The 17,347-nt window shown below is 40.6% G+C and overlaps 1 protein-coding gene across 1 annotated transcript; it reads right to left on the bottom strand.

The window, feature by feature from the left end:
* Positions 1 to 4,189: 4,189 nt before the first annotated feature.
* On the bottom strand, positions 4,190 to 10,419 carry LOC122820525 (putative gonadotropin-releasing hormone II receptor). Its single transcript, XM_044098015.1, has 3 exons — positions 8,241 to 10,419; positions 6,721 to 6,925; positions 4,190 to 5,587 (listed from the first exon to the last, which is right to left on the bottom strand). The coding sequence occupies exons 1-3, from the start codon at positions 8,880 to 8,882 to the stop codon at positions 5,154 to 5,156; spliced, it is 1,281 nt and encodes a 426-aa protein (XP_043953950.1). The 5' UTR covers positions 8,883 to 10,419; the 3' UTR covers positions 4,190 to 5,153.
* Positions 10,420 to 17,347: the final 6,928 nt, after the last annotated feature.

The following is a 17,347-nucleotide window of genomic DNA, read 5'->3' as shown; positions in this document are numbered from 1 at the left end:
CCAAATCCATCACATCTTTTTTTAAATTTTGAAATACGTTGTCTAAAATGTGAGCTTTCTCAATAAATTAGATTTCTTCAGATTTCTCCAGGTAGTTCTTCAAAACTTTGAACTCTGCCAAGTGCTGTTACGTCTGCGGGCTGTTTGCTGCAAAAACACACAAATATGAAGCATTTTACGTCTCGATTTTGGTGCAAATGACTTACTCCCCGTTTTAAGTAAATAATTCTTTAGTACTGATTTTTAAAAGGTAACAGTTCCACTGGCAGACTGTTTCATTTATAACTGGACAAGTGAAATAACCAGTAAAACCAGTACTTTTTAATCAATATTAAGAAATGACTGACTTCAAACAAGCTCGTAAATGTTGCTGAAAAGTTTCTTACAGGTTAGTTTCGTCCTCATTTGAGTGCGTGTGCTGCTTAGATATTTGCACTAGAAACTACACCTAAAATACTTGGCAAGATTTTGTGTTTTTTTGCAGTGCAGACGCTCACCTGATTAGCTGAATCAATTTATTGACGGAATCTGACTTGATGTTGTGTTTTTATTGTTGATTCTATGTTGCATTGTTTTTTTGTGTTTGATTTGATGTAAAGCACTTTGAAATGCCTTGCTGCTGAAATGTGCTATATAAATAAAGTTTGATTGATTGATTGATTGATTAAAACTAAAGCGGCCCGTTTCTGCTCACTAGTTGGGACCTGTTGCTGTTGTGAAGAGCCCTGAGAGGACATTTGTTGTCAACTCACACTATCAACTCAGACCTCCCTCTTCTCAGTGGCGCCTGAGTCGACTCTGTTCTTTCTGCACCAGAGGTTCAGCTGCGACCTCCAGCGCTCACAGCCGCGCTGCGAAGCCTCCTGTCCATAACTGTCAGCGCCGAGCACAGAGTTCAGGTCTGAGCTCTGAGGTTACCTGTACTGGGTGTGTGTTTGTGTGTGTGTGTGTGTGTGTGTAAGGTTGTAAATGTCGGCACGTCTCCACCAAGTGGTCAGGGGTGTGAGTTGCTAGCTGTCAAAATGACAGAAAGCCAAGGTCACTGTTTCAAGAAATAAAAAGGTCAAATATGGATGATAATCGGTTGGCAACACAGATCATCCTTGTTACGTTAAATGGGAGTGAGCAAAGACTTAACCTACAGAAAGAGTAGTTCTTTTTTTTCTTTTTTGAAGAGCAAATTTTATTCTATTTATTTAAGCAGAAATAACAGGAAGTTAGGCAACAATTTTTTTGCATCTACTCAAAAGGCAGGACTACTTCAGTGAAATAAAAAACAGCAACCCAACAAATTACCCACATAAGAGGATAATCAATTTTTGGGGAAAAAAAGTGGTACTCAAGTACTGACTAATCGTTTGAGTGTAACATCTGATTATATTGTTTTAAAAATGATATAATCAGACACACAATAGTATAAATTTACATGCTCGCTCTGGCATTTTTAAAAGATAAAATAAAGAAATTTGCAAAAATAAATTACATTGAGACTAAAGACAGACTTGGGCGCATTTATTCTGTTAGCATGGTTAGTTTCCATCCCAGACACACTGACTCATATCCAGATGTGTCCAGTTCCTGTTGTAGACTGAAAAAAGAAAATAGTAAACAGAAATGATCTTTTAAAAAAATGAGTAATGTTTTGCTTTTCTTTTGCGAAAGGCAAATGTTTTCCAGATTAATTTTTTGGTTAAATCTTTTTCTATGTTTTGATAAAAAAAAAATAAATAAATAAAAATAAAAATCTTGCATGTTTAGATTTTTGTTGAGCAAGTCCAAATAAAAGAAATCATAATAACATTGTTTTTATGTTTTTAATTTTAATAAGAATCCAATTTTGTGGCCTTTGCATACTTTCTGTCCGACTATTTTGGCTTATGGGCAAAAAGTTTGAACACCAGTGTGATTCTGTAGTTGTTTAGTTTCATTTGTGTTTCTGGTTTATTACTTCTATTATTATTATTTTAGATGTTCCATTTTAGTTTATTCCCTGGTGATAGATTGGATTAGATTCCTTTGTCCTTGGTTCTTGTTTAGATTCATTATTATTTTTATTTATTGTTTATGTCGTTTTCAGTCTCCTTCCCTTTTGTTTCCTCCTCTGTTTTTCTTTCATCTCTTTCTCAGCCTGCCATTTCCTTCCCTTTTGCAGCTGCTTATTATTCCCTTGTTTTGTCTCTACCTGCTCCCTTCTCCAGCTTCATCTACTCACCTCTAATTAGCTCTTCTGATTCTCCACTCCCTTCTCGGTCTCCATATTCTTCTTTCTGCTACATTTCACTCATGGTTTCTTTTAGTTGCTACATTAAGTATTCATATTTGTCGATAAGAAACTTTCATTAAATTAAATTAGATAAATATTTTCCTTTCAGCGTGGATTATTTTGATACGGAAAAAGAGTGGAATCTTTTTCACCGTGAGCCAAAAGCAGCCAGTTGTTGTGATCAGCACACATTATCCTTACATTAGCATGGCTGTTGAACAAAGCAGCTGTTGCCCCGGGAGCCACAGCGGACCACATCTGTTTGCTGACGTAACTGGGAGAATGCAATGCGCTGCCCACTCACCAGACGGGGACATGATGGAGGTGGACAGACCTGAGACAGATCACTGAGCTGTCAGACTCTGAGCTGTCAGACTCTGGGCATCATCCGGCCGACGGGGAGAAGTCGTGGCTCCAAGGCAGAAAACCCAACATCTTGTTTTAAATCAGAGCTCTGTCGGCAAACTTGGGACGCTTAATCTTAGCCAGAAATGAGCTGCAGCTCCAGTGTGACTGATATAGGCCCTAGCAGGTCACCCCACACATTAAAACAGCAGCTCAGTCATGGGTCACTGCAGCTCTCTGTAATCCTCCCTCCTCCCCACTGCTCCTCCATTAAGCCAGAGGATGTCCTGTGTCGTCTTGTTTGTCCTTGACCGGAACCGCTGACTGGACTGGTCAGACCGCTCTGGATGTCACTATTACAATGTGTACACAGGAGTGAAAAGCTAAAGGTTAGCTGACATTCTTTTAGAGGAGAGGTACAAAGAGTCGGAAAAGTAATTATACCTCTTGATTTTTTGTTGTTTTTTGTTGTTTTTTTTGCGTTTTTTACAGATTGTCTCAATGTATTTTGTTGTGAAAGAACACAAAGTAGAGTCTAACTGTGTGGTTAAAGCAGCTTTTTCAGCTGCAGCTGATCCAGAACGCTGACGCTCCTGTTCTGACTAAAACCAGGAAGATGGAGCACATAACCCCAGCTCTGAAGTCCTTACACTGGCTCCCTGTAGCTCAGCAAATAGACTATGAATCGCTGAATGGTTTAGCACCACAATACATTAAAGATCTGCTACTGTTGTATCAACCTTCCAGGTCTTCTGCTTCTGGTTCTGCTCTGTATCCCCAGAAACAGAGACAAACATGGAGAGGCAGCTTTCAGCTTCTAAGCACCACAAATCTGGGAACCAACTTCCCAGAAAACTGCAAAACATCTGAAACACTGTTCCTTTAAATCAAGACTGAAAACCCAACAGTTTGGAGTTGCTTTTGATTCATAATTACTGGAACATTGATCAGGATATTTGACGATGATTATTCTTGATGATGGCATTTGACAAAGTACAAGGTTTATTGCTCGTTCCATAAGTGACTGTATTATTTTTCTATCATGTAAAACACTTTGAACCGCCTTGGTGCTAAAATGTGCTGGATAAGTAAACTTAACTTGAATTAAAAATGAATTGCTGCCAGTCACTGGCTGCTAAAAGCTTTACTGTCTGCCCAGATCTCACACGGCCCGGCATCGGCCCACAACTGTTTGGACCAGAAGAGCCTCCAGCTGTGTCCATGTCCTTGCATGAGTCAAAACGTGGGTCATGAAGAGGTTAGCGTAGTTGGAGTTAGCTACAAATCACTTTCATTTCTGGTAGTTTAGTTTTATTTCTGAAAGCATAAGCAGAATAACTAACTGGTTCGGTTTTTGCTATGGAAGTGTTTCATTTCTTTCACAATCAAATCTGATTGGACGACCAATAGAGACGTCCTCCAGATGTGCAAAGCTGGATCATGCACCGACGGAAGTGGTTCTACAAAGTATTCATCGCCAAAACAGTTCCATGTTTTTATTTGCAAAAATATTGAAAAAAAATCTTTCATTATGCAATGAGAAATTGCATAATGAGTATTGATAAATAAAACGCACATTAGGGTTGTAAATGTACAGCAAAAGTACATAAGAGGGTGAATACTTTTGCAAAGAACTCAGTTTAGATAATCTAATAAAGGCCAGACCATGAGAGCTAAAGGGGCAGTATTATGAAAAATCAACTTTTTGAACTTGGGCATCCTGTTCTAACTTTATTCCCTCATCAAAAACATTCTTTTAGCGTTGCTTTGATTCTTTCATGCATGTTTGAGAAATCCTTTTATCTCCCATGGCAACCAGTCAGCTGTGGAAAACACCTGAGTGGAGCTAGCCCCGCCTTCAGGAACGCAGCTCCTCCTCAGGGCTGCAGTTTCCAAGTGTCCACCTCACAGAGAAGCGACTTCCCCTCACAGTTCCTGCAGACTAGCCAGCAGCAATTAGCAAACACCTGGTGGAACTGCACATCTGCTGAGCTCGTTACAGGAGCTGTTTCTCAGTGAAACGCTGGTAAAATCATTGTTAAAGGGTTAATAGAGGAACCATGTTGTGATGAGTTCCTGAAGGCAGAGCTTCAGAAGGAAGAGGAGTTTTAAAAGAGACAGAGGCCCAATTTCAAGGCGTTAAATTGGGAAGTACAATTGTTTTTAAGTCACATTTGATATACATAGCATTTTTATAACTGAAGGTAACATAGTTACTTGATTGTGCTATAAAACGATACCATGTGTTTGGAAAACACATCATACTGCCCCTTTATGTACCGCGAGCAGTTCTTTAAGCTCTTTAATGACCAAACGCTGAAGCCATTTGCAGACACGGCCTGTATATAAGATGCACAGTGAGAACAATAAACTCATTACCCACCTTCAAATCTGGATTCTACTGAGTGATAAAGATCCTTTCACACATGCATATGGGAGTTAGTTTGAGTCCAGTAACAATGACAAATAAAAGTTACATTTCTTGCTATTGTTTCTCTTCACATATTGCTTTCTGTGCCCCCCCATCGTCAGTGGATGCATGCATTCAGAGCCTGCTGTCGGTGGATTTTTGCTCATTTGGTTCACAGCTGCCGTCCCTTCCACCCTTGGCGGATCCTCCAGCCAGAGTGCATTTCACGGACTCTGCCGTCACCGGCTTGGCGTCCAGCCTGGAGATCACGGTGGCCCTGCTTCGGCGGCTCCTCGGCCTCCTGCTGAAGCGCACGGTGAAGAGGCCGTAGATGATCGGGTCGAGGCAGGTGTTGAAAAGCCCGAAGATAAACAGGATGTGGGTGAGGGAGTGTGAGACTTTCCCCTCCAGGTCGTCGGGGAAGAACCAGTACCAGAGTCCCAGCAGGTAGTAGGGAGTCCAGCAGACGATGAAGGAGACCACGATGACGACGCTCATCTTCAGAGTTCTCATCCGAGCTTTTGGGATGTTGTTCTTTGAGCAGCGAAGACGCGGTTCATCAGAGGACACTAAAGGGGAAAAACGGGAAATTACTGTCCTTGTTGAAGGTTGCAGTAAACTCACTGAATAATGGCTTTTAAAGGTGAACACTCCTGCTAAAATGCCAGGTGTCATTGTGTAAAGGAAGACACTAGGACACAAAACAGGTTTTTTTACACTTATAATATTACATTCATTCTGTCCAAATAAACTGTCCAAAGTAAATGTGCAGACTGTTAAAATGAGGCTTGGCTAAAGCATCTTCTGATTTAGTTTCAGCAATCAGGTTTCTAAAGTTAACACCTGAAACGGAGTGTTGTTGCCATAATAAGAACAAATAAAATAATAAAAAAATACATTTATGAGAATAAAGTCATACAATTCAAGAATAAAGTCATAATAATATTAAAATAAAGGTATTATATTTCATGAATAAAGATGTGATATTACTTTATTCTTGTAATACAACACCTTTATTCTCATATTGTTTTGACTTTATTCTCATAATCATAAATAAATGTATATATTTTTTATTTTCTTAACGTGGCCCTAATACGCTGTTGGAAACACCTACCATAGTGAACCTGAAATAACATGGGAAAAACGTCCAGCTCTCCATTAAGACTGTCTCAGTTTTATTCTTTATCCAAATTCAAAACATAGGGATAAAATGAGCTCTTTGGACAAAGGTATAAGTCAGGAGAAGGCTATAAAATGCCACACAGCTTTACATTAACAGGGGGTTATACACTTTTGAGAAAACGGAAACAAGATCAGACTCCACTCTAGATGTGTGTTGTTGTTCTACAGCCACAGATATATCAGAGAGTTTTCAAATAAATACATGGAGTTGAGTTTCATAATGTATCACTTTATCTCTAAGTGCCTATTCTTAAATGGTTTCAGGAATATAAAATAAAATCGTGATCAGAAAAAATGAGGATTCTTCCTAATGACAACATTTTCTTTTTTCTTCTATATTGCATGTTAGCAAGTTAGCGAACCAGAAATACATAAAATATTAGACTTAGTAAACATGACTAAAAATAATCTCAGTAAGTATTTCTTTGGTTCCACATTGATATTCCATCTATGTCCTCTTTCTCGTCTTCATTTAGGACTAGGTTTCAGGAAGTGAGCGCTGTTTGGTTTCCATAGTTACCATTCTTTTTTGTCATCTGCTTGGAGATGTGGATGAAGATCCGGCTGTAGCAGATGATCATGATGGCCAGAGGCAGCAGGAAGAGCCAGGAGAAGGTGAACATGTTGTAGGCAGTTTCCTGCCAGTGAGTGACGAAGCTCCCCCTAGTGGTGCACTGAGTGAAGTTTGCTGGATACGTAATCGTCACGTTGTGGAAAATGAAGACCTGTGGAAGCAGGTGAGAATGAACGTTCGATTCTAACTCTGACAATGAGAGGAATCAAGTCATTTCAATGTTATGTCTGCTCGCTATTAAGAAAAAAAAATATTTATTAGACGTAGAAGTTTAAATCTTTCCAAGTGAATGTGTACAAAACCTCAACATCAACATACTTGGCAGATAATACCGTATTCTTAAGTTTGAAAGCATAATTTTGAATCCATCAGATGTGCATATAAAGTCAAAGGTACAATAGAAAAAAAAGTTTAATTTATATGAAGGCTCATTATGAATTAGGGGTGCACCGACTGCAGTCTTTAGGCCGATCACCAATCTTTAAAAAGCCCAACCTGCCGGTTCCAATGATTTTGTTTAATGCAGGTCAGAGCTAAAATACAATCCTGATAGATAATCTAAGCAAATTCATGCTAAATAAAAGCGCAACTTAAACTGATAAACCAAATAAATCCAAACGTTAAGTGTCTTTTAGAGACACCTTTAGCAGTGGGTCCTCCACTGGACGACCTTCACAGTAGTCTAACTCATAACAGAGATCAAAACATGAAACCAGGGTTGTCCTGATGTGATACTGATATCGGAAATTGGTCCAATATCAGGGAAACAACAAGTACTGGATTATATCATCCTGTATCTAACATCTCTGATTTAAGCACTTCAATAGAGGTACTCTGCTCCAGCACTTAGTCCACCCCAGGATTTCTATCCAGCAGTGCTTGTATCCAGTAATAATAAATGGCCCAGTTGTTCTCCTACCTTTCTGTTGTTGACTATTGTTCTCTGTTTTGGTAATATGGCTTGATCAAGGCTTTAAGTATAATTCATGCTGATATGATTTCGGGTCAAAATCGGTATTGGCTAATTCTCAAAGCTGCGATATCGATATGGTATCAGAAGTGAAAACGTTGTACTGGGACAACCCTAGTAGATTGTACTGTAATTGCAGAAAATGTAGTTCAGTGTTTCAGCCAAGGGCAACTGAACACAAGCTGTAAAAACACAAAACCTTATGAAGTATTTTTGGTTTAGTTTCTAGTGCAAATATCTGAGTTCGCTTGAAATAAGAAAACACTAACATACAAATAACCTTCAGCAAGAAATGGGGGCTTGTTTTAAGTCAACGATTCCTTAATATTGATGAAAAAGTTCTGGTTACAAGTGAAATACTCTCCCAGTGGAACAATAGATTCCCATACCATCACCCTCAAAAAATAAGATCAAAATTACTCAGTCAGATTTTGTGTTTTTGCAGTGTGAGGTCTGCTTTTCGATTTCATCGGCTGATAACTTCGTGGATCCTCACCTGAGGGACGGAGAGCAGAGCGCTCATTATCCACGCCACCGTCAGCATGACCCTGTTCCTCTTCGGAGCCATGCTGATCTGCAGGGGGTCAAGGATCGCCGACTGCCTGTCCAGACTTATCACCACGGTGACAAAAGCGCAGGAGTACATGGCCTGCAGCTTGAGGAACATCAAGAACCTGCAGGCCAGGTCTCCGGCCAGCCACTGAACGGTGATGTTCCACGCGGCGTCCACGGGCATCACGATGAGGGTGACCAAGAGATCCGCTGCGGTCAAGTTCACGATCAGCACGCGCACGTGAGATCTGCGCCGGTGGCCGCTGGCCGCCCAGAGCACTGCCACATTGCAGAGGGTGGACACGCCACACAGGATGAAGGTGACGATCACTCTGACTTTCGCCGCCGTGGAAAACGTGGGGAGCCGCGGCGTCCCGTCCACGGCCGTCCAGTTGCAGCGAGGAGCCCAGAGGTCGCAGCTGGCATTGAGGTCAGATCCTGAGCTCTGCTGATACATGGCGACGGGGGCAGCGCAGCAGGACGAGGCGTTCATTTTCCGACCCCTCAGCACGGAGTCAGCATTTTGGTGGGCGGCGCGGAGACTTGCCGAAGGGAAAGAGAGCAAGTAGGACGCAGTCATGTTCATGAAGTTTAAGCCAAAGATTTATCTGCATGTATTTGCATTTGCAAGAGGAGAAGTTAGAAATTAGCTGCGTGCGTAACACAGAGGCTGCCAGGGAGGGAGCAGTCATCTGATGCTCACTGAGGTGGAAAGACACTCGGCTCTAACAAATCACATTAGGTGCATGGGGTTGGGGGGGTTCAGCACTTCCTGCAGCAACACCTGGAAACCAATCAAGACAAGTGGGCTGCATAGCAGTTTTAGGAGGGAAAACAAACTCAACAGGTTTAACAGAATCTCACTGCTGAGATTTTTGAGTGACTTATATATGCAGCCGCCATCACTACAGCTTCCCACCTTAAGCCAGAAAGTGTTATATGCATGGTACTTTATTTTTTTATTTTTTTTTATTTTTTTACAATTATGAAAGTAAAAGACTCGCTCTATGTAGTCATGAAGTTATTGAGTATTTATGTTTGACGAGTTCCTCTTTAAATATCTGCTACTTGGGTCTGGTCCATAAACCACCTCATTATTCAACCAACAGCACAAAAAAGGTATATGTTAGCAAAATTATGTTTTACAAACATTTTATGACTAAGCTAATTCAAACAAGTTTTTACACAAGCATCTAGTCTGAATATCAGGAGAGCTATGGGATTATAAAAATACCAGAATGGAAGCGTTGGGGGTAAAAATAATGTCTGAATTATAATATTCAATCCGCGGATTTGATATTTCAGCTAATGTACAGATTTTTGGGATAATTACTTAAAAAAATAAAACAACTTTTTAAATTCATAGTAAAGGGGCAGCACCGGCGCCCAGGAAGGACATTTTAAAAGGTGTTTGTCATTTGTTGATCATGAAACATTTCAACCGGTTTTCTGTTGCTCTACAATCCATAACTATTGAGTCTGGTGTTGTTCAAACAGTAAACGGCTTTATTTGGTTTGTGATTCAGAACACTCATCAGTGAAAAAGAGCTATTTCACTGATGGACTGCATCTTCCACTGACTATGATTATCCAGCAGTTTCAGCAATATTTGTAGTTGTCCTCATTTTATTTATTTTTTTTAACCAAAAGCTATAGTTTATCATCTGTTCTCTAAATTGAAAATCTGAAAATGGACACCGACCAAACATGAAGCGGGTCATTTCACACTGAACAGAGATTGTGGCAGGTGAGATTTAGTATTCTGTTTTTAAACCACTAAAAGAACATTTTCCAGGCAACAGATTTGTAGAACAGATTTCATCACATTCATAACAGCATCTATAAAAGCATTGCATTGTGCACCAGCATTTCTAATGGTTGTGAACTGTGTTGTGGTCAAGTAATATCTGTTGGTGACTTTATTTTACCAACAGATCTGATCAATCAATGCTATTCAAAGCATTGATAAAGTAAACGAACGCCTAAAATAATAGAAACAGTATCGATGTCAACATACTCACATTAGTCCGCAGGTGTTGAAAAACTGCAGAGAGACAAAACAAAATTAAATTAAATCCAAAGTAAATGCTGTTCCGGGCGCGGCTGCGGATCCGTCCCGCGTGTTTCTTTCAGTATATTCTGTTTATCCACAGAAAGTCCCGAGGTCTCCCCACGCAGCTGTGTCCCTGCGCCCCATGGAGTCCTTTTTCTTTCTCTCTCCATCCGCCGTGCACGTGCCAGAGGCTTTATGAGTGCGCGCGCACGAGTTTTTCCGCATCCCGCGAGCGTCGGTCGGTTCAATTGAACTCGAGCGTCAGCAAAATTTCTAATTTTAACCCCGCATTAAAAAAAAGTATAATTGTCTCCGCAGCCCATTAGCAGCTCTGTCGTCGAGTCGAGACCGAACCGAACCGAACCGGGTCGTGACGAGGTAATGAGAGGAGGATTCAGAGGGGAGTTGATACTTTTTGCTCTGAGTCTGAATTTTGATTTTTGTCAGGCCTGAAGACATTTGAACAATAATGGCCTATATAGCCTTCAAACTTTAGTTTGTTAGTTATTTTATGCTACTGGTTTCAAAATGTTTCCACAAGGGAAGAACAAAGATTGCCTTCTGTACCCAATGAACTATATTTACTTTATAACCTTTAAGCACTTGGTACCTTCACTTAACAAATGTGCCCTCCGGGGTAGCACCCACAGCTAGCGCTTGTTGTACATAGAATTAAGCTAAAGCATTTCATGTTTAAACGTAGATATTCTTTGTAAGAAGAACAGAGAAATTGATCGCTGAGGATAGTTGGAAGAGGTTTTTATTCTGCATTGGTATTCCACTGCCTCCCCATCCAAACCGAAAAAGATGTTATTTCCAAGAGGACTCAATTCCACAGCACAAACAAATATGGATACAAATTGTAAGAAAACAGAAACAGGTTTTTTTTTCTTTACGTTTACAGCTGCATGATGAGTCGGCTTCCACTGTGCGCTCCATGCCATGAGTGGAAATACGAATCTTGGCTGGATACGTAATGTAAGTGGAGATTGCACTTCCTCTCCGTATCCGTGTGGGATTTTGCTGAGCTTCTTCCCACAGTCATAAAACGTTTATTTTGGTGTGCCACACGCTGTTCCAAATGAGCTTGTACTTAAGCATCAAGCTGGACTTTCTTTTCCACTTGGGATGCAGAGTTGTTCTTTTAGCTATAAGGATGAAAACAAAAGTTCCAAAAGGAGCAAACTTTGGTCTAAGGTAGAGCTGGAGAAACAAAGCGCTGTCCACTTGGAACACCCAATTGTTTCCACTTTTAACCGTCTGACCCAAATTATCCCCGCAGATTAAAGGAAATTTGGTTGTTTCGTGAACAACCCAGGAAGCACAGAGGGTTGAAGTGAAAGCAGAAAACCAATGTCTTTAACCGTTCCGCTGTCAGATACAGTCATAGTTGACACTTGAACCAAATAAGATGTTTTAACAGGACAGAAAGGAAACTGTCCTCAATGAGATTGATTGTTTATAGACGATTCGTTTAGAAGTCAAGAAAGCCAATAAGAGCAGTCCTATAATCACCCATTGATTACAACAATCAATCGATGAAAGCCCAAAAGTTACATAACCTCTACCAATGATTAGAGTAGGTAAACTTCTGCAGACATTCACAATGCAAGCACGTTCCACACAGTTCTTCCTTTCTTCTGTTTGTTTAACACATTCATTTCTATTTGCACCATTTTCTCCTGTGACTCAGGCTGTTGTTTAAGCACCAAGGGCTACTGGGAAAAAGTTACATCTGGTCTCTTTACAAAGAAATTCCGGTCCATTTAAATGGACAAAAATACCAAATTGTTATTCGTCGGCATGAGAGTCAGACAAAGAAATCAGGCAGCAGTCTGATTCTGATGATTCAGCAGTCTGAATCATCAGATTTAGTGATGGAACCACACAAAATGTTTTGCCTATTTAGTGATTTTTTGGGGTGAACAAAACAAAGATGATGAACTACCTACAACCTCAAGATCCATTGAAGTACAGAAATAAAACCTTTTGTTTGTCTTTATCGTCTTATGAAAAAAAAAACTGAATGTGACTTTCCTCTAAAGTCTCAGATCACCACATGGGGAAAATACTAAAAAAATTTCCCAAGAAGACAATTAGGAGAAAATGTGAACCGTCTCACATGAACGCATTTGGTGCGTTTCACTGAGTGTTTCTTTTTAGCAATTAAGAGATTAAACAAAGCAGCATATGTAGCTGTGTGTGCAGGACGTACCTCAAAAATACATTTTCTTTTTTTTTTTTCTTCTTTCCTGCGAGAGGCGCAAATAACGCGCTATCTCCAGCTGAGAGGAGGCACAAAAATAATGCATTTGCTAACTCCTGGGAGATTTAACTGAGAAGACAGAGTGTGTTTGCAGGGTGTATTTTCCCAGCATACTGTAAAACTGCTGGCCTAATCCCACAGCATCCTTTACATTTTATATTTTTATGTTTCAGCGTTGCAGTGGGGCTGCTGGTTGTCTCCGGCTGTGTGAGTCGGGGGACAACCAGGACGGGTCGGCGTTCTACAGAGTAACATGGAGACACAACGGACTGACAGTGGAACCGCCGCACGCATTGACACGATTGCAGATAGAAAAACACGTAGAAATTTTGAGATTAATCCTAGAAATTTTCTTGAACAAACGTGGACATTTCTGCCTTTCAAGTGTTGCAAATTTGGTTGGAAAAACTTTGAAGTTTTCCATAAAGAAACTGGTACATTTCTGAGATTATAAAGATTATAAAGTTTTTTGACAGTTTCTCTGGCAAATTTTCGACCTTTCAAACGCCGAAATTTCCACGTTTGTTTTAGAAAAATCTTTTTTCTACTTTCTTTCTGTCTATAAAATAGAAAATGTTGGTGTATTGGGGTTACAACGGGCTGTTGTAAAAACGTGAACCCGTCCATAGGCAGCGGTCCACTATATGCAAACAGGACAAGTTGGGCAGACAGACAGTCATGGTTTTGGACTTTTGAATCTGGAGTGAACAGGAAGAACATTTAAACTGCATGCAGAAAGACCCCAGGCTGGGATTTCAACCTTTTTGCTGCAGTGCCCCAACTGCAATACTCTACCTCCCAAGTTATATAGTATCTACAATAAATGCAAAAATAAATACGTAAACAGTTTATTATATTATCTTCAGGCATACATTACATAACACAGACTATTTGTACATTGAAATAACTTTCTTGGAGCCATAAATCATACATTTTCCGTCTTGTTCCTTAGCCCATGTGCGGATCCCACAGCAGAAACCCGTCCACTCAGCGAACCTCAGATGAATCTCCAGAGGAAGGACAGCTAGAGGTCGTCTGTCATTGGACAGGTTGGTGCATTGATCCACGTCAAGGTGCTCTTGGACAAAACACTGAACTCCACTTTAATTCTGATTTGTTCACCGGCCTGTGAATTTGTGAAGGAGAACCGGCCCTGAACAGCCCGGGTTATGCAGAGCAGCAGTAGTAGTCAATAGACGCGTCTTTATTGTTTTCCGTTCTTCTACACAACGTGCAAATTATTGAGGAACTGGTTCTGGAACTATTTTCTTTGTTATTAAATGTACGTGAGGAAAAGAATGTAAATCTTTGGAACTTTTGCATTTTTTTTTTGTTCACATTACAAACACTAATTTCAATGTATTTCATTTGGGTTGTAGTAGTTCATTATTGTGAAGTAAAACAAAAGGGATAGAAAACAAACAAACAAACAAACAAACATAAAAATGGTCCATACATTTTATTAATCTCTCTTCACTCCGATACCCGTAAATAGAATCCAATATGAATCAATAGATTTTCCCTAATTTTAGATAGTAAATAGAGTTAATCTCCATCAGCTCAATAGAAATAATCTGGACAACTATTGGATCTACACACATTTTGGGGTTGAATATGAACACCCGTCACACTTTTCACACTTTTTATTAACAAATGCAACGTGGGGCTGCACAGTGGTGCAGTTGGTAGAGCTGTTGCCTTGCAACAAGAAGGTCCTGGGTTCAATTCCCGGCCCGGGGTCTTTCTGCATGGAGTTTGCATGTTCTCCCTGTGCATGCGTGGATTCTCTCCGGGTTCTCCGGCTTCCTCCCACAGTCCAAAAACATGACTGTCAGGTTAATTGGTCTCTCTAAAATCTCCCTAGGTGTGAGTGTGTGTGTGTGAATGGTTGTTTGTCTTGTACGTCTTTGTGTTGCCCTGCGACAGACTGGCGACCTGTCCAGGGTGAACCCGCCTCTCACTCGGGACGCAGCTGGAGAGGAACCAGCAACCCTCCTGACCGCCATTAGGGAAGAAGGGTGTAAAGAAAACGGATGGATGGATGGATGGAAATGCAATGTGACTCTCTATACCTTAAGTTGTCTGCTGAGACAAAAATAACTAAAACACAAGAAATGAAGCTAGATCCACATAAATCTTGAAAGAACTTCATACGAGTGCAGAGCAGGAAGTGGACCAGAAGACGATCAGCCAGGCTGTCTGTGAGAAAGGCTGTTACCTGAACCAAACATGGACGGACGGGACCACTGAGCCGTTACTCTCCTTCTTTTTTCACCACGCGATAATCGCCTTGACGACATAACAAGGGGATGTAGTTTTAACGAGAGGAGAACAACATCTCGTCCCCCGCAGAAGGGCGAGCTGGAAGACTCCAGATCAGACAGCGGAGATGGACGCCGGGCCTGATCTGGGTTGAATACAGAGATCCACGCCGGCTGCCATTCAGCCTTCATCTGTTTGTTCGAACAGATCAGAGGAAGGAAGAAAGAAAACGCGGAATAAATTTCATTTTCTGATTGACCGTTTTGTCTCTCGCATATTGAGAGCTGTAATTAAAAGCGGCAGGTGATTATGTGAAAGAGTTTTTAATCAGCGGACGGACGCTGTGTTGTCGCCAAACAACGAGAACAACTGATATGATGTTGGCGTGTCTTGCAGACGATGGGACGGATTAGTGGCCGTTCAGAGCCGCCAAATGTTGCTGGCTGCGCAGATATGAGACGCCGGGCGTCAGTCCAAGCACCATGCTAACTATTTACATCACCAACAAGTCATCCCAACTTTAATTAACTGCAACTGTAAGGCTTACTTATAGATTTAAGACATAAATCCAGGTGGATTCCCTCCTTTTCTTCAGTTATCCAACATTTATGTCTCTTTAAGTCAGTTCTTCCTCCCTAGAGTAATGCAGAAAGGGAAATGGGGCAATAACTGCATTTTATAGGCTGCACAGTGGCGCAGTTGGTAGAGCTGTTGCCTTGCAGCAAGAAGGTCTTGGGTTCGATTCCCGGCCCGGGGTCTTTCTACATGGAGTTTGCATGTTCTCCCTGTGCATGGTGGGTTCTCTCCGGGTTCTCCGGCTTCCTCCCACAGTCCAAAAACATGACTGTCAGGTTAATTGGTCTCTCTAAATTCTCCCTAGGTGTGAGTGTGTGTGTGAATGGTTGTGTGTCCTGTGTGTCTCTGTGTTGCCCTGCGACAGACTGGCGACCTGTCCAGGGTGAACCCCGCCTCTCACCAGGAACGCAGCTGGAGAGGAACCAGCAACCCTCCAGACCCCATTAGGGACAAGAGTGAACAGAAAATGGATGGATGGATGAAACTGAATTTTATTGATTAATCAAAGTTTTGGTTTTTGAAGATTTAATTGTTGGAAAATCTGGATTTGTTTTCATCAGTGCTCTCATCTGGTTTTCATAGTTCATAGTGCCGCCATCTTGTTTGACAAGTGTGTTTTACAGCTTTTATCTGGACTTTTAATTCAGGTCAACTTTATGACTGACTGTTATTGGACCAGGCTCAATTTTTTAACTGATAAAGCCGTAATGTTATTGGAATACAGTCTTAGAAATACGAGAATAAAGTTGAGATAATGCGAGAATAAAGCTTCAATGTTACCAGAATAAAGTGGTAATATTAGGAGAGTGAAATATTGATCCTATGAGAACTCTGACATGAAAAGACACAAAACAATGTGAGGAATGATGAGCGCCTTGTGAAGTTATACTTTGGTTCTGGTTTTACAAATAAGGTAATACTTCATCTTTTAACATGTTAGCATCAAGCTATCGTCAGCAGCAGGACTTCACAACAGTTATGTAAACGGATGAATCTATTTCAAAGAAAACTACACGGATACAGCTGGACATTTTAGAAGCTTTTTTTCTCATAAATTTAACAATTTCTCCAGGTAGACTTTTTGTCTTTATTCTGCTAATATTATGACGATATTCTCATAATCAAAAAAAAAACATTCCCGACTGAAATAAAATCCACTTTTTGAAAGTATTTTCCCTCATTTGTGATTTTTTATTTATTTATTTTTTGTAGAAAGGAAAGCAAGAAAACAAATTGATTAAAATCTTAAATCCGTAATGCAAAAAAAATCTGAGATTTTGATTCCAAGCCGTATCGCCCAGCCATGGATAAAACGCTTGATTCCATCAGACAGGATGAGATCTGTGGCAGATTCACCCTGCAGCTAAAAACTGATTCTAAAAACACACCTAGAGCTGTAAAGAATAGAGCGACGTGTCACGCAGAGGCCAGAGCGAATCATCGCGGAGCGTCTTGAGGCAGCATGATGTCAAGACCAGATGACGACCTTTTAATGTCACACATATTCTGCCCAATTTAACAGTTTGAGGAAAACATTAAAAAAAAGAACCTGCAAGGATGTGGTTGTCTAGAGCCTCACCGTCAAATGAAGCATCTTTTGCTTTTGAAAGAGTCAATAAAATGTTTTAGGTGTCAGGATTTTGCTCTTTAGGTTATGATCCACATGTTAAGAGTCGGAGCCTTAACGTAAACCTCCTGCAAATTCATAACACGCTTTTACACGCTACTCCTCTATATAGGAAGAATCTTACATAAAGTCCCATTAAATATATGTTGGTGCTTGTAGGCCTGGTGCAATAACTTTATTAATCACATGATAAATCAAAACAAGCTCAATAATTTCCATTTGCATCATTTATTTCTCTTTTTTTCTCTGTTTCTACCAAACACTGGA

The sequence above is a fragment of the Gambusia affinis genome, linkage group LG02 (genome assembly GCF_019740435.1).
Source record: "Gambusia affinis linkage group LG02, SWU_Gaff_1.0, whole genome shotgun sequence".
Taxonomy (NCBI): Eukaryota; Metazoa; Chordata; class Actinopteri; order Cyprinodontiformes; family Poeciliidae; genus Gambusia; species Gambusia affinis.
This window is presented reverse-complemented; position numbering and strand designations above follow the sequence as displayed.